General features: G+C 37.1%; 1 protein-coding gene across 3 annotated transcripts in view; it reads right to left on the bottom strand.

The window, feature by feature from the left end:
* GABRG3 (gamma-aminobutyric acid type A receptor subunit gamma3) overlaps positions 1 to 26,037 on the bottom strand; it is a 438,558-nt gene that overhangs the window by 381,706 nt on the left and 30,815 nt on the right. For all 3 annotated transcript variants that reach the window (XM_060769811.2, XM_060769812.2, XM_060769813.2), the window contains one exon: positions 13,988 to 14,055. In XM_060769811.2, the coding sequence (XP_060625794.1) occupies positions 13,988 to 14,055 (68 nt within the window). Of the gene's footprint in view, positions 1 to 13,987; positions 14,056 to 26,037 lie in introns of those variants that run through there.

Consider the following 26,037-nt stretch of genomic DNA (forward strand, 5'->3'; position numbering starts at 1 on the left):
GTTAGAATATTTCAGTAGCTCACTGTGATGCTTTTAACAACCATATTGAAGATAATACCTCTCGCATAAGAGCCAATTTATATGATATCTTTGGAGCAGAGGCCAGCAATGAGGTATCCAGCAACTCTGTGAGTGGGATTACACTGGATCAGTTTCAATTGTTGAGTACTATGGATGTGGACAAGCTGCTGGAGATGGTAAGGAGGACAACTTGTTTTCTTTATCTTGGCTAGTTGTCCAGAGTGGGATTGCAATTCGATCTCAAATACAACAAATTATTAATGCACCTCTCAGGGAGGGGAATTTTCCATCCTGTTTTAAAGATGCAGTATTAGACCACCACAAAAGAAGTGCTCGCTTAATCCCCTGGACATTAACAATTACAGGCCAGTGTCTAACTCTCTCTTGGATGACACACACTGCCTTGGCCCATTTCAAACCAGCTTCAGAGCAGGATATGACATTCAGGCTGCTATAGTCACCTTGGTGGATGATGTCTGTCTCAACATAAACAGGGGGAGTGTGTCCCTATTGATGCTTGTAGACATCCCAGAAGTCTTTGGGACCATTGACCATGGTATGCTTCTAAAATGCCTGGAAGAGCTGGGAATCAGGGGCACTGTGTTGTAGTGGTTCCTATCATACCTCTCAGGCAGGTTCCAGATGGTGGTGTTTGGGAATAGCTGCTCCTCAAAAAAGGAGCTGTTATGTGGCATCCTACAAGGTGTCATTCTATCCCCAATGCTCTTTAATATTTACAAGAAGCTGCTGGGAGAGATCATCTGTAGGCATGGGGTGGTATGCAGATGACACCCAAATATCTTTATCCATGCCTTCAAAAACAGCTACAGCTAAGGATAGCATGTCTCCTCTGAATGAATGCCTGGAGGAGGTAATGGACTGTATGAGGAAAAACAAATTGAAACTGAATCCAGACAAAACAGAGGTGCTTGCCATCAAATGTCCTAAGCTGGGGTAGAGGTGTGTCAACCAGTTCTGGAAGGATTTACACTCCCCCAGAAAGACTTGCGTTTGCAGCTTGGGAGTGCTCCTGGATCTATCTCTCTAAATGTCAGCCCAGGTAGACATGACAGTAAGGAGTGCTTACTATCAGCTTTGCTAATATGCCAGCTGTGCCCCTTCCTAAATTTGAAGGACCTGAAGATGGTAGTACATGTGCTGATAACCTCAAGATTGGTCTTTTGCAATGCACTTTACAATGGGCTACCATTGCACCAATTTTGGAAACTCCAGTTGGTTAAAATACAGCAGCCAGATTGGTTATGGGAACATACATGAGTGAACATATTGCACCTATCCTAAAGTCACTCAACTGGCAGCCAATTAGTTTCTGGGCAAAGTATAAGGTGTTGGTATTGACCTTTAAAGCACTACATTGTTTTGGTCCAGGTTACCTACAGGATCACCTTCTCCTATACAATCCTCCCCAAACACTGATGTCCTCTGGGGGCTGCTACTCCACCCTGCCAGGACCCAACTGGAAATCACTACCCAAAGGACCTTTTCATCTGCTGCCCCAAGACTAGATTAACTGTCGAAAGTTAAAACACAAGTGAATACCTATATCTTCCGGCATGCCTACCCAGACAGTTTTAATAATGAATTTAAACTTCCACTCTATCTCTAACTTTTGTTTTGTGTATTTTAATATTTAATATGTATTTTATGGAAATATGCTTTAATATGCTGTGTTTAATACAGAGTGTTTTTAAACATATCAGTGGAATGTCCAAGGTGGGAGAAAGAACTCTTGTCTGTTTGAGGCAAGTGTGAATACTGCAATTGATCACCTTGACTAGCATTGAAAAGCCTTGCAGTTTCAAGGCTTGGCTGCTTCTTGACTGGGGGAATCTTTTATTGGGAGGTGACTTGCTGGCCTGATTGTTTCATGTCCGAAATTCTCCCATCTTACTCTTTCTTTACTATTGTGATTTTAGCGTTTTTTAATACGGGTAGCCAGTTTTTGTTCATTTCCATGGTTTCCTACTTTCAGTTGAAATTGTCCACATGCTTATGGATTTCAATGCTAATTAAGAAGCTAAACTATTCACACTTGCCTCAAACAGACAAGAGTTATTTCTCCCATCCTGGACATTCCACAGATATATAAACCCACTTGCCTTGTTTCCAACAGACCTCACAACCTCTGAGGATGCCTGCCATATATGTGGGTAAAACATTAGGAGAAAATGCTTCTGGAACATGGCCATATAGCCCAGAAAGCTCACAGCAACCCAGTCACTTTTAAAGCTGATTTAACAAACATCTACTGATTCAAAATTAAATAGACTGTAATAATACAAAATCCAGATAATATTTTACATATCTCATGGCCCTGTTTCTGTTTTGTTTTTTTTTACTATTTTTTGCAAAGTAAGAATAGTAGCATCTTCTACAGAATTATTCTGTTTTAATACATCATTTAGCTGTAGCAAACTTTGAAACAGCTTAATGGAAGAAAAGGGGAAATAGCCACATTGTTTGGATTTTTTTAGAGGCAGCTATAATCCAAAAATAAGTTTATGTTTTGAGAGAAAAGACACGTTTCCTGACCTGTCAATGTCTCCACTGGAACATAATAGTGATTTCTGTGGTCCAGTCATTAGCACTAACTGAAGTAGATCCTTTGAATCAATGTGTGCAAGTGATGTTAGAGCTGAAAAAGGGATTCTGAAATATTTCCAGAGTTGTGTCATTTAAAACAAAACCCAAGTAGTTGTGAATAACAGGCAAAATAAGCTACAAAGATTTCTGCAGTTAAAAAGTCTAATGTTCTTTATAATAATACCTTTAAAAGACTCTTAATAAAAATAATTCCCGTGATAAACACAATTTTCCTACATAGATTGCTTCTAACATTTTTATCAAGAATTGGAATTAGCAGTGACTTGTTCACTTCTTTCCTGTTAAAAAGGTTAGAAAAGGCATAAAGGAAGCAATTGAAAGTTCAAATTTGATTTTTCTACATTAAATAATAAGTAGCAGTTCTCAGCTAGATATATAATTCTTGGACCAACATTCTTAAATGAAGGAAAGTATTGACTTTTAAACTCTTTCTCAGAGAATAAGTGAAAAATCTTACACCAGTTATTAAGATTTCAGTGTTGGGACACCTTTTTAATCCAATGAAGGAACATCTGTGAATATTTCGTACTTATCCACTAAGAAACCACATGAACCTTTGGGCTTCTCCACAACTCAAGCTTTGTAAATATGCTATTGTTATGTGTCCTATGGTATTCTATAGGCTTCCATGGCAACTTCTCTTGAGATTCAGTTTTAGACAAAAGAATATCACACAATCAAGGCAGAACACTCCTCGCTCAATACACACTCAATATTGCAACAGCTCCAAACAGGCAGGTCAGCAAAATAACCCAATTGCCTACCAAGGTTTTCACCAACTCACCCAAGCATTTAGAAAGTAAACAGAATGAAAGACACTGTTATTACAGAACTAAATATCTTATCAGGTTGACTCTCCATGCAAAACCTACTCAATATAGAGCCTTGCCATAGGCTTATCATTCTCAGGATGGAGATCCATTCTGCTCTGGGGAAAATTCCATTCGTAATTTTACGAAATTTCGTAAATTTCAAAAAATTTTAAAGGAAAATTTCGGAATTATTAAAAAAACGAAACGCAAGGGCCCCCTAAAAACAAAACGAGTTTAGAACCAAATTTTTCCGTGGTTACCCAAGCCTAATATATATATATATATATATATATATTAGGCTTGGGTAACAACGGAAAAATTTGTTTCTAAACTCGTTTCGTTTTTAGGGGTCCATCTCATTTCGTTTTCTTAAAGAATTCCGAAATTTTCCTTTTAAAAATTTTGAAATTTACAAAATTTTGTATAATTACAAATTGATTCGTTAATGGCGGACGCGATTGCGCAATATGCTAAAAAAACCTCCAAATGGGACAGGAGGAACTTCTGAAGCTTCCCTCTCCCTCTGTTGTTGACTGTTGGTGTGATAAAACAAACAACTATAAAACTTGCACCAGACATGCGAAAATAATTACAAAATAATTATGAAATAATTACGAAATAATTTCAAAATAATTACGAAATAATAATGAAATAAGTACGAAATAAATTGAAAAAATTGTTTCAAATCTAATTTACTCCTCACACTATTCCTGCATGGCTCAATATTGGATCGTAAGCTAATTTAAATACGAATTAATAACGAATTATGAAATTAACGAACGAAACCGCCCAAGCCTAATATATATATATAATATACAGTTGTAGCATCCTACTGTCCTGTCTTGTGTATCCTGTCCCTCAGCCTCACTGGTATATCCCTTTGCACACACAGTTCAAGTTGAATCTGCCTCTCAGAAACAGACAAAGAAGTCCTGAATATGCAAGGGAATATATAAGGCCAGCTATCAAACAGTTGATTGACACCTGAGTGGGAGCGAAAACAAAAAGGCAGAGGTCAGCAAGCCACATGACAATGCTCAGAAGTAGGCTGAGAAGCAAGAAAGACTGGCTGATAAATGGTGGCAGGGATAAAACAGCTGAACCTCAGTAGTAAAATTTACAGAACATGAAGGCAAAAAAAAAAAAGTACTTTCCCTGCTCCTCCTAGTCTCTCTTCACTCCTACTACAAGCTTCCTTTCAATGACAGCTTCTACCATTGAAAAATGTGGTGTTTAAAACTATAGTGCTGGTAGATGTGATGAACTGAGGGAACAAACATTGCCCACAAAAAGACTCTCCTCTATATTATTCCCAGGAAAATGCCCTGAAATTGCATTTAAATATGGTATGTCATTGGGGAAAAGGACTTTATACTTGAGCTTTTAAAATCCTATAATGAACACAATTTACATCCGTGCAGCGATCCTAATCTCTGAAATTAAGTCAGGTGTGACCCAATTTAACTAGAAACAGATTCTATAAAGAAAGCTTCTAAACAAATATTGCATTTTTAATAAGGATAACTTTACCATTGAGGCAGATTTAGAGCAGAATACATGTGTGTCCAGAAGGATCAAGGATGGCATTTTCTGACAAATATTTAAAGAATAGTTCTTTTCAAGGGAGTGTTAGTTTTCAATTTTAAGAATTTCTGCCTAATTCACAAATTACAATGCCTTCTAGCTCCACAGAGCCCAGCGTATTTACAATATTTACCTAGCTTCCCTGGTGTATGGCTTGATTTTAAACAAAGTGGAATTGCATAATGATGCATCAAAGAAGCAAAATAAAAAGACAAATTCTCACAGCCACCAGTTAATTGCAAAAACAAAAGCCCAGTGCTGCCTAAGATTGAATTTTTCAAAGACTGCTTATGAGATAGGAAGCTGGTATATAATCTGGTGATACGTTTCTACATTTTCTTTTTTTAAATCAAAGGGTTCAGAACTTTCCAGCTTTTTGCTTGAAAACTAAATACCTCATTATTTGGAGCCATTTCTTATTCAGTAAATGGCTGAAGGAAATCATGTATGCATACTGGCAATGAAATCACAAACATTGAGTAATCAAAGCTTTGTTTTATATATGAACTCATAGCACAAAAAGAGTTGCAGCTTAGAGGTGTGAAGTTGCTCTAAACTGTATCCACAACCCTAACTGGGTGGCAGAATTTATTCAGCTATGTTCTAGAAGTAGGATGGGACCTTCATCAGAGGAGGAATGGCATTGCATTCATTTCTCAGTTGAGCTCTGGATCAAGTATCAGTAATGAACTCATTGAGCTCAGTTATCTCTACCATGCCTCATGTCATCTTAGAAGAAAAAACAAATTGGTTGATCCAGGGATTCTTTCTTCATTTAGCAGTACAGAACAAGGTATAAAGAGAACCAGTGATGGGAATCAAGAAAGACAGCAGAACGGTTCAGCAAAAATCAATTGCTGATGTAGGATCCCATTGCCATTAAACTCAGCTCAAGTGTTCAGCTCAAGTGTCCAGCTCCTCATAAATAATTAAAATAAGATAGGATGGATCATGGTACTGCTAGCACAAGATGATGGTCAGAGCTGGAAAAAAAATGAAGTGAGGAGAGGCTAGACTGGAAAATGGTTACTGGAGCTTCCATGTTGTAATGGTTTGAGTGTTAGCAATGGCCCCTTTTACACAGCAATAAAAAATCCACATTATCTGCTTTGAACTGAATGAGAATGTACGGTAGGCTCATATAATCCAGTTCAAACAGATAATGTGGATCATTTGCTTTGTTAATCTGGATTATATGGCAGCATAGAAGGGGACTAGGGACTTCTTCACACATACCTTATTTTACGCAGCTTGACAGTATTATTGGACTTTGGACAGGGATCTCAATGGCTCCCATCACACTCCAGCCAACTACTTTCAGGGCGGCTCTATGGCTGGAGTGTTGCTATTGCCAAAAAAAATGGTGGCAGCAGACAACTGACTTTCCATTAGGAAAGATGGTCTTCCGCATGTGATGGGGAATGGGGGAAGCAATAACAGAATGGAATGTGTGGAGGTGAGTTCCCACACTTCCTGTGCAAACACTGGTGGGATGAAGCGATCCAGGACTCCTTCAGTGGGATTTGTGACAAGGTCGTAGGACTGGGTGAACTAGGGTCTGAATTCCCCTTCAGTTATTGAAACCTACTGAGTGTTCTTAGGCAAGTCACACTCTCTCAGTCTGAGTGTGCTTCTACGCCAACAGGTTAATGGAGGAGGATTAAAACAAACTGGTTTTGCTCAGCAGCACCTACACAAACACCCAAGGAACTGGTTTAAGGTTGGAATAATGGCCACTGGCCACAAATACATTGATTGTGGATCAGAAACAAACAGGATTTTTTTTTTTGCTTCATCAGTCTGCTGAGATGCACTGATGCACATATCCAAGGCTATTAAGGATTAGAGCTGGACCTAGGTAGGGCACAGGAAATGAGAACAAAGGGGCAAGAGGTCCCATGAAAATGATGCAGTTTCTGTCCTGATGAAGTAATTATTTACTTTCTAGCCAGCTGTATTTCACCATTTTAAAAAATACATCAGTACTAATAGTGTCCTGCCAAGACCTCTGCATTTTCCCCTTCCAGTTTTGAAACCTGCATGGGATATACTCTGGTTAGCTACAGTGTATTATCTGGCTTATTCTGTACTATCTGGGGTTTTTTTTTTGTCCCACTGTTTTGAGCTGAATGAGTACTATTTTGCTCATTTGAGGTGTGCATTTTGTGGCCACCGCAGCCTTGAGCTGACTTCAAACTGCATTATATAGACTGTGTAGATGCATTCTATGCAGAAGAAATAATAAACCTCCTCTTACTAAGGGTGGTTCTACGCAGGAACAAAATGTGACCCCAAAGTGGCATGAAATATCTCAGTTAAGGGTTGTCTTATGGCCAGAGAGGGATGTATGGCTGGGAATGGGACCCGATTCTAACCCTGACCCCTGCCCTGTAACCAGATTTCCTCCATGTCAGGCTGATGTGACCTTCACATTGCCATAAATAGAAATGTAGATCTGCCTAAAAATTTTAAAGAGAAATTTATAATGGGGTCACCACAATGCAGAGTCAACTTGAATGACATAAACCTAACATTACATGCATTCACTTGATCAAATATCTTAGACTACAAAAAACTGGTGTTTTGGATCCTTCCTCCCAAAAGATTATTTGACAAATCAGAAAATGATCCAAAGCTCAGGAAAGGCATTTCAATATGACATATGAAATGGGCCTGTGCAAATATACCTGAAGAAATTTTTACTGGCCAATGATGGACCATTTGTTTGGAAAACCCTCCTCCACCACATTTTCCCCACCTTATTACAGAACTGTCCTTTTTATAATAGTTTAGTGTTGAGAATTCTACTTCTTTGTGAACAAACATCACTGGGAAAAACCCACTATTACACCTTTTGAAAGACAGAATTAAATGTCATTCAGTATTCTCCTATTTTCCTATTAAGACTTTGCTATCAAGATTGTTTGAAGCAACACAGAACATACAGGGGAGTTATCCATTATTGGGCCTCAAACAATGAAGTGAACAAGAAAAACTGTGCTTTCAATAAAAAAAAACCAATAGAAAAATAATGGGGGGGGGGGAGGAATGTGTTGTTCTATAGGTCATGAAAATTCTTCATAAACTACCAATACAAAAAGAAAACAAAGACCAAGCAGTAGGGAGCTGACAGCCATGCATTTAGTCAAAGTGAAATATTTGATTCCTTTTTTCCTCCAGGTAACACAAAGAATGCCAAGCAACAGGACCATCTGTTTCAGACTTAGGAATAACAAACAGCTAATTATCTTCTTCATTCATAACTACAAATCAACAGGATGACTTGTGCATGGATTCTAGTGATTCATAGTGCTCTGTGTATAAAATAAGCTTGTATCCTGCTTAAAGGAAATGAGGTAGAATCTTTTGTTCCTAGTGAAAACAAAGAACTCAGTGAGAGATAGATATCCACACATACGCTCCTTTTAATACCAGTCTCCGAGGGACTGGAGACAGAATCAGTGTAGATCAATATCAAACAAATCAGTTGTATTCCATTTTAACATGGTGTGTAGAATGTGATTTATTATTTTGTAGCGATTGGTACTTTTCAGGTGAAAATCAAAACTCAGACTCCTGGTTCTAGGAGGAAAATGGAATACAAAATAAAACAAATAAATACGGTAACAGCTGTGTGCCAAGATGGGTAGTACTTGAGACTTTAATATCCTACTGTTAGGAATCCCTGTGATATTGTGGTTGAACAGGCAACTCTCTTATATCCAGAGGATCACACTTTTTTATACTTTATGGTTCAGAAGAGTATTGCTCAATTGCAATGACCAAATAGCCTGAAGTTATTGCAGCCTCAAATCAAAAGGGAACAATAATAATAATAATAATAATAATAATAATAAGGCTTGATGTGGGTTACAAAACAATTATAAACACTGCAACTACACACTAAGGCATACTATAAAATACATATTAAAATACTTATTAAAATCCACAAAAGAGAGATTAAACAAAAGACACACATTTAAAATTCAAGCTTAAAGACTGTCTGGGTAGGCCTGCCAGAAGAGTTTGGTCTTTACATGATTTTTAAACTATGACAGCTCAATGACAAAAAATTACCCTTTCCCAGATTTACCTTTAAGTGACTGTGGACGTATGTTAATATATTAATCAGGTTTCATCCCATCTTTACCCTCCACAAAGGACCTTGGGAGAATAGAAGAGAGGTATATCTTAAGTGCATCCCATTTGATCCTCATAATATATATTTTACATTGCAAAATGGTGATGACACTACACAATGCCATGCAAAAGCATTGTGTAATTTTAGTTATTTTCTTTTCCCTCTAAAACCGCATAATTTTCGAATACAATTTTGAATACAAAATTCATCTTTTTTTTGTCCAAAAGAAACATTTTCTGCAAAAAATATACTTGTTTACAGATATACTATATTTCTGTGCATTTAAAAAAATGCTAGCATTCTCTCAATCCCTCTCTTACTAATATGAAGCTAAGGAAAGAGGGAATTTCCAGGGGATCAGGTTCAAGTTTCACTCATACACTTGCTGAATGTGTGAAAAATGCTCATTTTGTTGCTGTGTGCACCCAAAAACACATACAAACAGACACACATCAATTCAGATAATGATTACATCAAAAGAGAGCATGCATATTTGTTAAATATTTTTTAGAGCCGTGACAACAACACCCTAAGTCTAACAACAAACAGTTATGTTCCCTGGTACAGAGAAAGTTAGTTATACTTAAGCTCTATGGAAATAAATGGAAGCAATTGGTGTTGACTAACATTTTGCATTAATTTCATCACCATTTAAGTGTCAACAATTTTCCTTGGAGAAGAGCCATTATTTAGATTTTCATGACAGTTACTTTAAGAGAAATCCTCTGGCACAAAAGCTTTTAGACATGAGTAAGAGTGAACCATTAAAAATCAACATTACCATACAGCTTTAGAATAATATAATACATTAATCTTTAACCTAAGCTCAAATTCATTTGTTTTACCAACAACAAAATCCTACACATTATTAAAACAAAACTGATTCAACACTGATATCTGTTCAGATAAACTTGAATTTTGAGATAAAATGGGCCACGCAAGAGATATGTAATATCTGCAAAGTGAAGCAACTGTGGTTCAAAAAAAATGGCTTGTGGTAATAATAATAATAATAATAATAATAATAATAATAATAATAATAATAATACCTTTATTTTTATTCCACCTTATCCCCCTGTGGGAACTCAGGGTGGTTTCCAACACAACAGGTCATTACCTATCTAAAATAAAAACCATAAAAATTTAAACGAAGAGCAATACTAAACATTATACACTAAATTAAAATAAGCAATTATATCAAAGAATAACCATTAATAAACTTGAGTCTAAATTTGTATTATTATAATGACAATTACAAAAACTATTTTTGCAACACTAAAAGTAAATTTTATGATGCTAACATATAAACATCAACAAATAAAAAATAAAATAAAAGCTCAACCACAATTCTAAATCTAAATTCCCATTGAAACACTCTATATTTGTCCATCTCCCCAACCTTAAACACATTAAAAATTAACTCTCCACCCAACCAGTGAAAGGCATCTGTAAAAGTGCTACAATAAATTTCTTGAAATTGCTTAATTAAATTGAAATTTCTCCTAAAACTCAAATAGTGAAACTCAGCTTTCAAATTCCACAAGTAACATTATTCCTCTTTCCTTTTTTCTGTAAGGTCAAAGTTACTGTCAATCTTTCATAAACATTATTCACCAATTTCTCTTTAATCAATATGCATTATTTGTCCATCTTTGTAATTTCAACAATTTTTTTGCAATGCATTCTTCTCTTTTTCCTTTTTTGGGCAAGTAATCATACTGCTAAAATGCAATCTCTTATAGTTCACCTCTTCAATTTGGCCATTTGCAAAGTCCAAGAATTTGTCATAATGTTTCAGATCTGTTATGGAACAGGAGTTTTTAGTTGAGGTTTAAGCTTTGCTTGACACATTATGGAACCCTTTCCCAACTTTCCATAACAGAAAAATGCCAGGTAAGGAGACAGAAGTAGGATGCGGTGAAACGTTTTAACCAAAATTATATTGCATTGTTTTGGGAGACCTGACACTACATATGCGAATCAACTTACAAGTAGTAGTACAAAGTACAACTCTAAGTTGAGCACTCCTTACTCAGAAATCCAAAATTCTCCAAAATCTGATTTGTCCACATAGATTGCTGAGTTAGTGACACCTTTCTTTTCTAATAGTTGAATGTACAAAAACTTAGGTAAAACTATTTTGTATGGAACTAACTTAGTGCTATGTGTTTAAAGTTTATATGAAACATAAATGAAAACATGTTTAGTCTTCAGTCCCATCTCCAAGATATCTTATTGCTTATGTATATGCAAATACAAGTATTCCAAAATACATAACACCTCTGATCCCAAACAGTTTGGATAAGGGATGCTCATTGTTTGTTTATTTTTTTACTTTTAAGTCTCTTCTGATATTTACATGTTTAAAAATGTTCGCATTTTAAATGTGCCTTGTACAAAATCATACTCCGTTCTGACAAAAGATAATTATATGCCTGTATTGATTTCCTTTTGAGGAAAAGGGAATACATTCAAAACTTTAGAAAGTAGACAAAACCAGCATACTATTTTGTATTCAAATCAAAATGAAAGTTTAAATGCAAACATTCCCAATAAGAGAATATCTTAGCTTGAACAAATTATTTTTCCATCTCCAAACAACCCCCCTATTTATTGAGATATTGGAGCCAGCACACCACAAGAAGCCTCCCATCTTGCCAGGAAAGCATTGTATGATGCTTCCATTCCAGTTGTGGGCAGGGCATCTGCCAGAAATCCACCAATGTTGTGTGACGGGCATTATGCCCATCCTTCACTGGACTAGTGGGGAAGAGTCCAAGGATGTTAAAAAAAACCCTGTGTGTGATAAGGTCAAAGGTCAATTCCATCAAATGTATTGACTGAAAAATCAAATAACAATCCAGTAAAGTGCTGTCATTAAAAGAAAACTTGAAGTAATTCAAAGATTAACAGGTTTTGTAAATATAAAAGTTAGCTTCCTCCCAAACAAGGAAGCTTTTGCTCCTTCTTCCTGACCCATAAAAAGCAGTAAATCTCATAGAAGTCAATGGAAAAGTCTTCTGAGTATTCTAAGGTCATGCAATGTTGCCAGATAGAATGGTGTTTCCTAAGAGGATGGACATTAAGGGACATTAGCATCCTCCCTCTTTCCATCTGGCACTTGTCAGTTCAGTCAGTTGAAGCTGAGAAGAGGGAGCTTTGAAGATGCCCCTTTTGCCATGTATGGACAACATTTTGTCAGGGGATCTCGCTTGGACTCTTCTACAGCTGAACCTTTGCCTGTATATCTTAAACTTAAATACGGAAGATAGACAAGTATATACATTTAGCTGATATCCTGGAAACTCAGATGCACCTGATGAAGTGAACTAGAGTCCGTGAAATCTTACACTAGAAATTACTTTTCTGGATTAGTCTCAAAGATCTCATAAGGATATCCTTATATCTTCTCATAAAGATACATATATTTGTACTGCTAGATAAGCACTAAGTAATAGCATCTACAGTTCTAGGAAAACGTAGCTGAGAATAAGCCACACTGAAAGAAATAGAATGGTCTCTGAGCAGATGTGTAGAAAACTGCAATGCTAAATATATATTTATTGATGAACACGCAAAACTACTGAATACAATTTAAAATTATAAAGCTTAAAGCAATGAAACAATAATACATAAGTAAAATTCCAATACATTTACAGCAGAATTTCAAAAATCGAGAATATATAAAAAAGTTTAGCTATTAGTATTCTCCTCAAAGACCTTGTAGAATAAAAAGCTCTTGGTGACTAATCTCCTAAAGACCAGGAGGAAGCCAGTCTTGCAAAGCCTTTGGAACAAATAATTGCAGCTTGATTTCAGTGTGCAAAGGAAAGCTAAATCAGTCCCATTGCATCTGGGAAGATTTATTTGGGACCACAAGTGTATCTCAATAAACAGTTAACATCATTTTAATTCCATTTTAATTGTCATTTATCCATCTCATGGAATCTCAGAGTTTATACTTTGGTGAACTACTTAGAATTCTCTGTTGTTGAGTTCAAATCTGTTTCTTGAACTACAGATCTCTCTATAGGATGGCATCAAATTGATTTGATCTTCAACTCTTGGGAAACCTTGGTACCTTTTTGATATCTTTTTAATATTTCTATAAATCCCAGGATTCTTTCAAATGGAACCGTGACAATTAAGATTATAGAAAAACCATGTAGCTTGCATAGTGCTGATATATCTCAGGTGTTTCTTGAAATATCCTGTGTGGTCAAGCCTGACCATTATACCAACACCTGCTACAGTTGCAACTTGTTAGACATCATAACATAGATGGAATTCCAAAAGATACCATGCCAGTAGTAGCAAAACACATCAAAGTCCCTTTTAAATGTAATAATTAAAATCATAATCCTACACAAAGTATCTGGGAATAAAGCCCATGGCACATAAAACTGATTAAATACCATGCTATTAGTTTGCATAATAGTTATTTTCTCAGATCAGCACATTCTCTTATCATTGCTTGCAACTTCACAGAACTGATGAATGTATTTTCCCTAGCTATAGTATAGAGAGCATTGTGTCAGTTCCATATTTCCAAAGAGAAACTGGATATTCATAATCAAAAAGAATTTTGCGACAGACACATCACAGCATGATAGTTTTGAGCATTCTTTTTTCCCTTAGGAATGAGACACACAATTGTCAGGAAAGCAGAACTAAATCAGAGAACAGAACAACTTCTGCAGCCATAACTCTTCATCACATCCCTTCTTTCAGATAAATTAAGGCACTCAGATATTGATGCGAAGAACAGCGGTGCCAATAAAATCACTGACTGTGAGACACTTACCATATTTATTGATGACACTGGGCCAATGCTATTAACATAGATGTCAACATCAATGACAGTAGGTTTCACTGAGAAAGAAAAGAGAAAAAACAAGATTTAATATTACACGAGAAACAAAAAAGAGAGTTGCATTAAGCATGTTTCTAATCAGTGTTCAAATCTTTAAACCTGTTTTGAAGCAAGGTCACAGCATAGGTGGTATTTCCTCCCCAAGGACCAAGGTGAACCATTTTCAAAGCCTCATTCTTTTAAAAGGAATGGTCTTGGAAGCAATGCATGTATATATATATTTCAATCTATAGTTCCTTCCTGTTCTACTCGATGGAAGAAACTGGAGTATGCCTTCAAGTGTCAGAGGTCAGAAGGTTCTCTAGATCACCAGGAGGTCAGCATCTGTGACTTGGCATTTTCTTTACCATCAACCAATTCCCGAGTCCCCAAGTCAATTTGCACCTGTTTCTGTCCATTCCTCTGGAGGGAAGGGCCTGGAAACACATCTACTGCTTGGAACAGGGAAGAACCTGTGTCATGGAAGGATGTGAGGACATGCTAGTCAGAAATCTAGTCAACAAACGTATAAGAAAAAAAGACTGGCAGGTCTTCCAACTAGCCAAATAGGGCTAGGTCTATTGCCAGCTAGTGACAAAAGTGTATGATACTACTATCTGCATGTTTGCGAACTTTGAAAGTCAAGTAAAGATGATCTAATTAATTTCATAGACAAGGAATACTAAAAGATGGTTCTTCCTCTAAAATATAAACTATAACACTTGACATTCATTGGCAGTCTCTCATTCAAGTTTTAATCAGAATTAATCTCCTTAGTTTCAAGTTCAAATGGAATCTGGTGCATTTGGGGTGTTTAGACACAGACTCCAATCAACACTTCCACAGTGAGGTTGAACCAGAATTGTTTCCTCCATTTCATGAAGTTATACATATGAGAGGTCAAATTTTAGCTATATTTTTTAAAAGAAGAAGCCTTCATTGTATGAGGACTTATCCTTTATTGAGCCCATCCCATCACTGCTTAAAAATGAGAACTTATAGCAATACATATTCTGAGAGAAGAACACAGATTACTACTAACTGCTTCAAGAAGCAATAATGTCTTGCTTGCTTGCTTGCTTGCTCGCTCTCTCTCTCACTTTGAAGATGAAAAGTTATTTTAGACAATGAATCTGTTAGTCTTCATAGACTTTTTTTAGGCTAGTAAGGGGGAAATAGTCAATAGGAAACTTCTTACATGCAAATCTTGGCAAAGAAAACCTGTGATCGTTTGCCTTATGGTTGCCATAGCTCTGAAATGACTTGAAGACACACCAATATCAACATCAGCAGTAAGTGCCTCACACAACAGTTTGTGTTTCAATGGCTGAAATGATACCAGGGGCCCTTTCGGATAGGCACTATATCCCAGGATCTGATCCCAGCTTTTCTAGTTTAAACTGGATTACATTAGTCCACACTGCTAGATAATCTGAGATAAACAGAAAACCTAGGATCAGATCCTGGAATATAGGGCCTGTCTGTAAGGGCCCTGGGAAATGCACTGCAGTGCTTTAGAGCTAAATCAGTTTGGCTGAACAAGCTTGATCCACCTGCTCATTCTTTATATATTCAATTTACTGTACCTTTCAAGACAGAGATGGAAATCTCACGGCCCTCCAAATATTGCTGGTGGGCTAATGGAGGCAACAACCCAACAGCATCTGGAGACATTGCATAATTTCCATCACTGATTTAGTAGTACAACCCTATTCTTTGTAATTTGGCCAAAAAAGCTGAAGTTCCAGTGTACTCATCGCTGAGCCTGGAACCCCAGGTTTCGGCGGTGACCAGGGGAGCATTTGCACAGTTAAAACTCGTGCGCCAACTGCGCCCGTACCTTGGGAAGTCTGACTTGGCCACGGTAGTCCACGCTCTGGTTACATCCCGTTTAGACTACTGCAACGCTCTCTACGTGGGGTTGCCTTTGAAGACGGCTCGGAAGCTCCAATTAGTCCAACGTTCGGCAGCCATGATACTAACAGGAGCGGAGCGCAGGGAGCATACAACTCCTCTGCTGCACCAGCTCCACTGGCTGCCGATTTGCTACCAGGCTCAATTCAAAGTGCTGGCGTTGGCCTTTAAAGCCCTAAACGGTTCTGGCCCAACCTACCTATCCGAACGTATCTCGGCCTATCAGCCCACCAGGACCCTAAGATCTTCTGGGGAGGCCCTGCTCTCTATCCCGCCTGCTTCACAGGTGCGGCTGGCGGGGACGAGAGACAGGGCCTTTTCTGTGGTGGCCCCTCGGCTATGGAACGCCCTTCCCATGGAGGTAAGATCAGCCCCCTCGCTGATGGTGTTCCGAAGAAGATTAAAAACCTGGATGTTCGAACAGGCATTTGGTTAATCGGTGCAATGAATGTGATGATTACAGGAATGGTAATATGGACGACGAAACTGGATCACGATTTTAGTCATGAGATGCATTGGGTTGTTATTGTTGTGTCAATACTGTGTATTATGCTTTTATGGTTTTAAATTGTATATTGTTGACTGTTGTACCTTTGTTGTAAATTGCGTTGAGTCGCCTGTTTAGGCTGAGAAACTGCGGTATACAAGTAAAGTAAAGTAAAGTAAGTAAATAAATAAATATTCAAAGGAGATTAATGCTAGGCAAATGGATGCAGATTTTCAGCAATTAAATACATGTAATTGTTTTCTATCCATGTTCTCAATGTAACCACCAGTTTAGGGGACACATAGAGACTGTGAAAAAAATCAGTCCCCATTTATTGGCCAACAGGAATCTGTTCCCCTTTCAGTCACAGTTCAGTCAGGAAACAGCAATCTTCTGTCAGGAAAGAACACGTTCTTATCCCATCCAGAGTGAGAAGGAAATTGTGACAGAGGTCCTGCTTCTGTCTGTTGCACCAAGGACCTCCCACAGGAAGAAGTGGAAACATTAGCTGCTTCCTAATTGAGAAGGGAAGAGACTCCCATCCATCACAATGGCTGGTGCCCAGTTAGTAGGGACTGAAGCAATCAGGATTCACCACCTCAGTGTAACTTGTAGCTGCAATTAATGTAACCCTGATTGTACTGCAGCTGAAAACAAAATGGCAATCTTGCTGCATTTCTACAGCACAATATTGCTGGTCAGTGAAAAAAGAGGGAGAGCACAAGCAAAAAAAAAAAAAGGAGTCAAGAATGTGAAATACTTAGGATGTCAAAGCTTTTCATCTAAGGCAATTCAACACTGTTAAGAAATATTCTCTATACAACCACTTTGACTAGTTAATTGAAGTCGGAAATTCAAATTCAATCTAAATGTAATGACCATGCATTTCTAAAATGGATGCATTTAGCACTTTTTTTTAGAGATCAGTCACAGCTATAACCACGGGGTTTTAAAAAATAAATAATCCAGTATCCAGAATTTCATGTTCAAGTAATTTTGTGGCATTAAAGAGCAGTTGCTTTCAGACAATTTGGAAGAGTTAATTAAAATCAAAAATTCAAATTGAACCTAAAGAATAGCCTTGGATGAATTGGAGCTCTGGCTACTCTGGCTGAGTAGAGAAAAGGAATCTCTACTCAGCTGAACAAATACAGCTGATTAATGTAACCCTGATTGTACTGCAACTGAAAACAACATGACAATCTTGCTGCTACTCCTCTTCAGACTTTGATGTTGCAAAATGAAATAATAGAGGGAACTCTTAGAAAATTATAATAGATGTAATTTTGGAACATATTACATAGGCCAAAAAAAGCACAGGGCAGTAGAGCTACTGTGCCTACGGGTCTTCTAATCTTGAATGGGGACAAAGCAAACTCTTTGTCAAATCTCATATTGACTAGACTCTTATAACATTCACAACAGGATAACAAACAAGGCATGTCACAACGAGGATCGATTTCCCCATTGGTTGAAATGAAAAATATTTTTAAGATTGCAAGGAATACTTTAAGGAATGTTCTCTTTGAAGGTTTTTATACTCAGTGTAATATATTGTCATGCCTTATTCCTATTCTAATACAAAGTACTTTGGCATGGCTTGGTCTTAAATATGATTCACTAAGGGTCCTTCCACAGAGGCTTATCTCCCAGAACATCATGGCAGAAAATCCCACATTATCTGCTTTGAACTGGAATATATGGCAGTGTGGACTGAGGGCCCTTCCACACGGCCCTATATCCTGGAATATCAAGGCAGAAAATCTCACGTTATCTGTATGCAGACTCAGAGAACCCAGCTCAAAACAAATATTGTGGGATTTTTCTGCCTTGATATATTGGGATATAGGGCTGTGTGGCAATAAAAAGTGACAAAACTGGCCTGCTGGAAAATTCAGTGATGGAAGGAAGGAAGGAAGGAAGGAAGGAAGGAAGGAAGGAAGGAAGGAAGGAAAAGACCACAACCATTCATGCTATGTACTGCCAACAAAACAAGTAGAGGCAAAAGCAAAGTAAAAGAGAAGAAAATAATTGTATACTGTCATTTGAACACGCAAGAAGGAAGAAACCAAATTGTACTAGACTGAAATATCCTCCATTCGAAGGATACAGACACAATCTCAGCACAAAGTTAAGTCATTCTGAAGGCTATCTTAATTTTCAACATGGTAGGAATGGTGTGGATTCAGCACAGCTTCAGCTGGCCTTTGGCCATCTTTGTCAGTTAAAATTACACTCTAAGGCAGCATCCTTAATGATAGGGCTAGCTTTTTTAATGCTTACTTAGCCATGTTTTGAGCCTCTTGTCACAGACAAGTCTTTCCCTGTGGTTATGTTGCCTGGACAGGAAAAAGTCTGTCCTGCTAGTTTCACAAATCTGCCAGTCAGATTGTGAATGTATATCGAGTTCTCTGATGCTGTTCTTTCAGAATGATCAGACAAAAATAGTTTGAAAGTTCTGTCAGTCACTCTAGAATTATATGTATATTATAAGCGGAAGAGTGATTAAAGGTTGTCAACAGATGTATCAACCTTCTCAGATCAACATCTCTGAAATAGCTCCTAATGCGGGATGGCTATTTTTGTAAAAGGAAGAAATGGTTGTGGGAAATAAACACGTCCAGATTCCAACAGTGCCAGGCTGACATCTGGTAACATCAAATGACAAATATTTGGAGCTGTTGCCTCCTTGTCACATATGCTGTAATACCCAAACAGCCTGGTATTAATTAAGAAGGCCATTGATGAGACTAATGAAAACATGAATGAAGTTTATCCTGCTTATTTAAAAAAACTGGTGAAATGTATCGGGCAATTTCCACTACGTGCAGATCTCATAGCAGTAATCTTGGATATAAATTCTGCCTCCATTCTTTCTAGCACAGATCTATTGAAGCCTCTCTGGATTTGACAGTGTTACACTTTCTGATTTAAATTCTGTTACAGGAGCTTTAACAGATTACATAAAAAGATGATGATGACTTTGATATATCTGTTCTTTTAATTGAAAGCCCAAAGGGGGAATGAAGGAAAGATGCCTGACAATTTTCTTCCTTTCTTTTCCAAGCGTCTTTCTTTTCTTTTTTTAAAATAAGGATTCCTTGTTGAATATGCTTTCCTTTTTAAATCCCAAATTGCAACAAAGACATGAGCATTTTTATCACCTACCTATAGAAAACAAAAACCACAATCTTGAATGCCATAATTTGGCAGGAACTGCCTGCCATCCCACCCTCAATATTTTGCTCTGAGTGAAACAGATCCCATCTGATCATTGAAATTAAACTATTTCTTGGCTAGGCTATATAAAGAAGAAGACAACAGCAAATAATCTCTATGTCTTCTTTGCACTGCATAAGAATATTCTATTAAATTAATGAGGTCTCCATAAGCTACGAGTGACTTGAACGCATATACTGTGCTTTTATAGTGGGAAGTATTTCAAATACCACATTGCAATTACTGAGTTGCACAGGATAGGAATAATAGCCATGATCCTATTTGTCAGCAAAGCTGCCAGTGGTGGAGAATATAGGGTTGTCAGTAATATAGGAGTGTCTACTCAATAACTAGAAGAAGTCAAAATTAGCTGGCCCATGTGAGACAAGTGCTTCTGTTGTGAAGCTTGATGTGTGCCTTATATAGGCTTACCTGACATATCATCACCTCAGTCATCACCTTGGGTCTGCCAAACTAGAAGACTGAAAACTGGATACCAAATATGTTGCAAAAAAAAAATGTAAATCCTCCATCTACAGCATCTTGTGTATAATTTGGGGGGCATTTTGTTGCTAATTATGTGTTCTTCTGAGACATGGTCTATTGTGGTAGCCTTCAGGGAATGGCATTTAGGTTATCACTTTTTGCCTTGGGTTATTGCAGCCTTCAAAGAGACTCTTTTTGGGGACTCTTTTTGCTTTCTCCAACCTAGAACTTTTCACGTGTGTACTATAAAGCCAGGTTGGCTGTAAAGGCAGGTAAGGGGTCCAATATATATATGACATCTGGCAGATAGTATCCAAAAACATGGAATCTTACCTTACATTCAGTTTAGCACTCATCTGTATCACACTTCCCATCAACCTGGACACTTCACTCACTCCTTCAATGCATTTTTGTGAACAATGAATAAGAAGTGATTTATTTCAATAAGGGGACACTGATGCTTTGCAAGCACAGAAAGTAGATACCCACAAAGGATGGTCAATGACTCAAGGATGGAGAATACTTAATTTGAACTTTTAGGAGGCTCTGAGCATATGCAGAATATGCTTTGTGCCTTAATTATATCTTTAAAAGGTACTGGAAAAGGAGACAGTAAGAACCAGAATGGGAAGGATGCAGAGAGGCAGAGAGGGAGAAGCCAACAAAGAAATGGGTGATAAAGAAAATAGTTGACAAAATTATTCAAGCACATAGTATGTTATAAAAGGATTCATCACAATGCACACTAAATAACAGTATGGAAAATTATATATTATATCATGCTATACAATAATAAACCATTCCAGAATATCATCAATATAGGACAATTTGCTGGAGAGAGTCATAATGTACCCCATCCCAGAAAGGACCCAAACACATTCCTCCCATGCAGTTCCCTTGAGTGTTGTGCGGGAACAGATGATGACACACCTGCCTATCAGGCTTTTAAGACTTCATTCTCAAAAGTTCCAGATTTAGTCTACTGAAGGCCTTGATCTATTGAAACAAACATTTTTTCTCACACCCTCCATTGTTTCTATTCCATACCGACACTCATTCTTTTCCTCTTTTCCATTTCTTCATTTTCAAAACTCTTCTGGGGCTCCACAATTCAACTCTTCTGCTTTGACCTGAGCATCAGAAATTTTTCTCTCTCCTCATTCTCCTGCTGTTTTTCCAAAGAAATCCACACAGATTAGGGAGTCTAACCAGAGATTTATATGATGCATTTCCTACAATTCTAATGTGTGTTTTTTTTTCTTGTAGTAGCAGGTCTTTCTGTTTTCTTGAATGTGATGTAGGGAGAGGCACCCACCCTAATGAATTGTAATGAATTTTAATAACTCCAAATGCTCAAACCACTACAAAATGCTGGCTCTTTACATTACTGAGATAATTCGACTCATATTTCTTCAAATGTGTACTTATTATGTTCAGAGAGAGACATTAGGAGTAAGCATCTTGGAAGGTAATTATGAAAATATTAACTGGAGAAAGATCTAACAGTTTATGTTTGAAAAATCCAACTGTATTTTGTCCAAATTCTAATATTTTAGAGTTTATCTGAAAAAATCGCACAGAAGTTCAAAATAAGTTTAATTTAGAGACACCTAAAATAAATGTTTCCTTGATTTTTTTTTCAATTCACTGCTGTTGGTTTTTGTCTTTTATTTTGTATCTTACTTGGATATCAAAGTCAGTTGCCTTTGTAGTTCTTTCTTTAATATATCTCCTATCATTTGCTTCACATCTTCCTCTTCTTTTCCTTTTTTTATTTAACATATTCTTTGAAAGTTTTTCATCTCATCATGTTGGTGAGTGTATCCTGTTGCCAGGATCAGAAGTAGGTTGCTTCTGAATACCGGTTTCAGAAAAACCACAGTGGGGGTTGCCTATGTCCAGCTTGTGGACTTCTCAGAGGCACTTGATTGGCCACTATGGGAATTGAAATACTAGACTAAATATATCTCAATCATTAGATCCCTTTTTATGTTGAGTTATTACCCTTTCAGTTTTATTTCTTCATCTTGTACCATCTCACATCCATCTCATGTCCATGATGTCTTTGTGTACATTATTAGCATTGTTCAAAATACCTTACCTCGGGTATTTTTTTCTGCAGTTTCGTTTCTTATTTTGTTCTCTGCCTCTGATAATAAGATGCAGGGCTGGAGCATATGTTTACATTTCAAATGAAATATTTTCATTTCATGTAACTGTGGATGACAAATGTCATTCTGCAACCTAAATCAATAGTTCTAGCTCTCTTGATTCATCATTTCCATTCATGTATCACCCATTACTCTCTCTTTCCTTTTTATCTGAATCTTCTAAAATGTGTTCCAGCTGTCCCAAATTCTTACCAATAATTCATTTGTCACTATTTTCATTCTGGTTTTAGCCTGTGTTGAAACTTTAATTTTGAATGATCTTCTCTTGGCAAAGGAGTCAAAAGAGTCTGTTTTTACACTTTCAGATTTTTTGCTAGTTTTGACACTCCACCACCGCCCTGTTTTGGTTTATGTGAATTTGAGTTAGATGGGATTAATGTAGTCTTTCCCCTCAATCTGTAATTTTTTCTTTGATGCTTTATCTGTAGGTATTTTTCAGAGATGGGCCTTTGTTGTGTTCTTTCCATGCTTGCTAATAGTTAGATAATGTATATAGGCTGACTCCATTAAAATGGCAATACTACATACAATAAAAATATACCAGCACTTTCAATATTACACTGTTCACATCTGTGGATGCAAATGAAGAAGTAATGGATTCAGAGGAAAGTGATGAAATCACATATGTATGAAGTACATTCAAGTAACCTCATTAACTGCCCTAGTGGCTGTTTAAAAGATGGCTGTTTAGATGCCTAAAAAGAATTAATTCAAAAATCAAATTGAGATTTTTTTAAATTGAATTCATTAGCAATAGCTAATTTGAGTATAATTTTAATCTTGTAAAAGGATGCCCAGACTACTTCTGCAATTTTACCATATAAGGGCACAACTAGGAGAAGCCTTTTTTCCAAGTGGAAAAAAAAAAAGAGCTGTTTAATGTCCATATGCACCTGGCAGTATTCTGGATCTTCACACATTGAATGCAAAGGTGTGAAGAGGTTTCTGCAGTCACATTTGACCAAATATAGTAACAATGTTTTTGTGATCAAGAACATTTGCAGGGGAGGCATACGTGTACATCCACACAACCCTTTAGCTTACTGAAACTGGAAGGTATTTCAGTAAGCAAGTATTTAAATGGGACAATACTATGCTACTTTGGTAATTTCCTGAGCTACCTGTGTATCCTTTGAGCTACAGGACTTTTATGTCATGTTGCTTTTACACATATGCTTTGAAACTATTTGGGGATATGAGCATGAGAATGAACCAGGAGTGTTCATGACCTTTCCTCATCCTGGCTCACTGTGTCAGCCATAACATGACTCAGTGATAAGATCACATAAGTGGTGATAAATGTTGAGCTGAGGGAAACAGCATTTGAGTACTAGCAGGATTTAATCTTTCTGCCAGGCTTGTTCTTTCCTAGATGTCTTTTCACTAACAGGCAAGACCATTTTGTTTAGACAAGATTTTGGCATCTAAGCTGTTCCAGTGTTGACTCATTTCTTCTCTGATTTGGTGATCTTGTTTCATTTTATTGGCACATTTTTCAATTGTGTTTTTAATCTACTTTTTCATGTATTAATTGCTTTTATTTTGATTTGATTTGATCACAGCTAGCAGCCTTGAACGCCATTTCTTGGCAGAAAAGGAGGGCATAAATAATGTCACTGTGCGCTGGATAAACTGCCCTGTAAATCCAGCTGGCATTGAAGTTTCATTGAGGAAGAAAGGAACGGGGGACGGGGGAGAGACTAGTATTCAGCTCTGCACCACCACCATTCCTATAAATACTTCCAAAATTTAAAAATCCACCAAAATCTGCTCCATTTATCTAATTTTGACATTGCATGGTTAAGCAAAACTTGTGTCATATGCGTGATATCTTTGTTGTTTATTTTTTTTTAAAAAAAAGGCCACTTGGGATTTGAAATGAAATACAAAACACAATGTGAAATGAATAAAATGTTGTCCTGATTGCAATATGTGTGACATCTCAGATGAATAAAGAAAGCATTAGGCTCCTATTGGCATGGAATGGGAGAATTGCAGTTTTAGCTAAGAATCAAATAATGCAGCATAAGTGGAGCAATGAAGAAGTAGAGGGTCCTGATTTTTTAAAAATACGCATTTGAAGCAAAATAAGCAGATTCACACTTCCTAGACAAAGACATTCCTTATTTAATAGCTGCTGTTTCCATTTATCTTCCAAAATGCAATCATTCAACACCCGCACTAACAATTACCTAATTGTCTGAACTTTCCCACATGAATTCAAACTTGATAACACTAGATAGTCATGAAAATCACCAGGAGCCCCCGGTGGCACAATGGGTTAAACCGTTGTGCTGGCAGGACTGGAGACCAACAGGTCGGAGGTTCAAATTTGAGGAGAGTGCAGATGAACTCCCTCTGTCAGCTCCAGCTCTCCATGTGGGAAAATAGGAGAAGCCTCCCACAAGGATGGTAAAATATCAAAACATCTGGGCATCCCCTGGGCAACGTCCTTGCAGATGGCCAATTCTCTCACACCAGAAATGACTTGCAGTTTCTCAAGTCGCTCCTGACACACACACACACACACACACACACACACACACATGAAATTCACCCAGATTTATTTTTTTAAAATATATTATTTCTGAATTTGTAACCATTAACCATTGACTTCTCATCTAATGAATTTTATCTGATCAAACGTATGCATAATGTTGGGGAAATTATATATTTTCCTACCTATCACTTATGGTTAAGTAAATCTTGTATCATATGCATGATACGTTTGTTGTTTTGGGACAAAAATGCCACTACTAAATTGTTGTTATAAAACATCATTTTTTTTCAAAGCACAGCTTTTAACATTTGTGATTATATTACTTCTATTTCACAAGTACTTGAATCACATTTTTATAAAGTTAAGCTGAATAATATTGTAAATCTCCTCCCTTTCTTTCTGTAAAGAAAATCATTATTTGTGCCATGCTAAGCAAGCCTCATACTTTACTTCATAAGCTGGAGGTAAGAACTGTGTTCTGCTTCATTATGGAGCCTGATCACTTTTGATTCTCCCACCCAAGGGATCATGACTAGGGACTTCCAGAATGTCTGAGTGCTATGTTGATCAACCACATTGATTTTTTTCCTTAAATGTTTTTGCCAACTACTGTAAACTATCCCAAGGACCCAATTGGGTACAGAACTGTGATATAAATGCAACAAATAAAACAACATGTAATATGATTCAGTTCATTCAATGGTTCTTACAAAGGATATCTGAAAAAATTAGACGTTCTGCTTGAATACACCTTTTTTCCATTATTTGACAGTTTGAATTACTGTTATGCATGCCTTATTACTGACCTGTTTTGTTTCTTTAAAAAATAAAATGGTAAGCCTTGAAGATATGTTCTCTTTCAAAATTATGGCCTGCATCATACAAAACTCCCATAACCCCAAATTATATCTACTACACTTGATTTTGCAGTATATAAAGCATTAGACCTGCTCTGGCTACTCACTTGTTTGTATATTTAAAATATTGCCTTTTTCCGCAGGGCTTACAGCACTGTTTACTCAAGGAGGTTCACTGTAGAGCTTAACGCTCAGGAAAGTGTGCCTATGATAGTGTGCACAACCTCATAGGAAATTAGTAAAACAACAGGGTTTTTTTTTCAAGTGACCTCTTCCCTCCATGATAGGATGATAGCTATTAGCTATGCAAACAGTATCACAGTGACACCTAATGATATGAACCAACCACTACAAGTTATATTTAGTAT

This window comes from Anolis sagrei, chromosome 3, assembly GCF_037176765.1.
Source record: "Anolis sagrei isolate rAnoSag1 chromosome 3, rAnoSag1.mat, whole genome shotgun sequence".
NCBI classification, from domain to species: Eukaryota; Metazoa; Chordata; class Lepidosauria; order Squamata; family Dactyloidae; genus Anolis; species Anolis sagrei.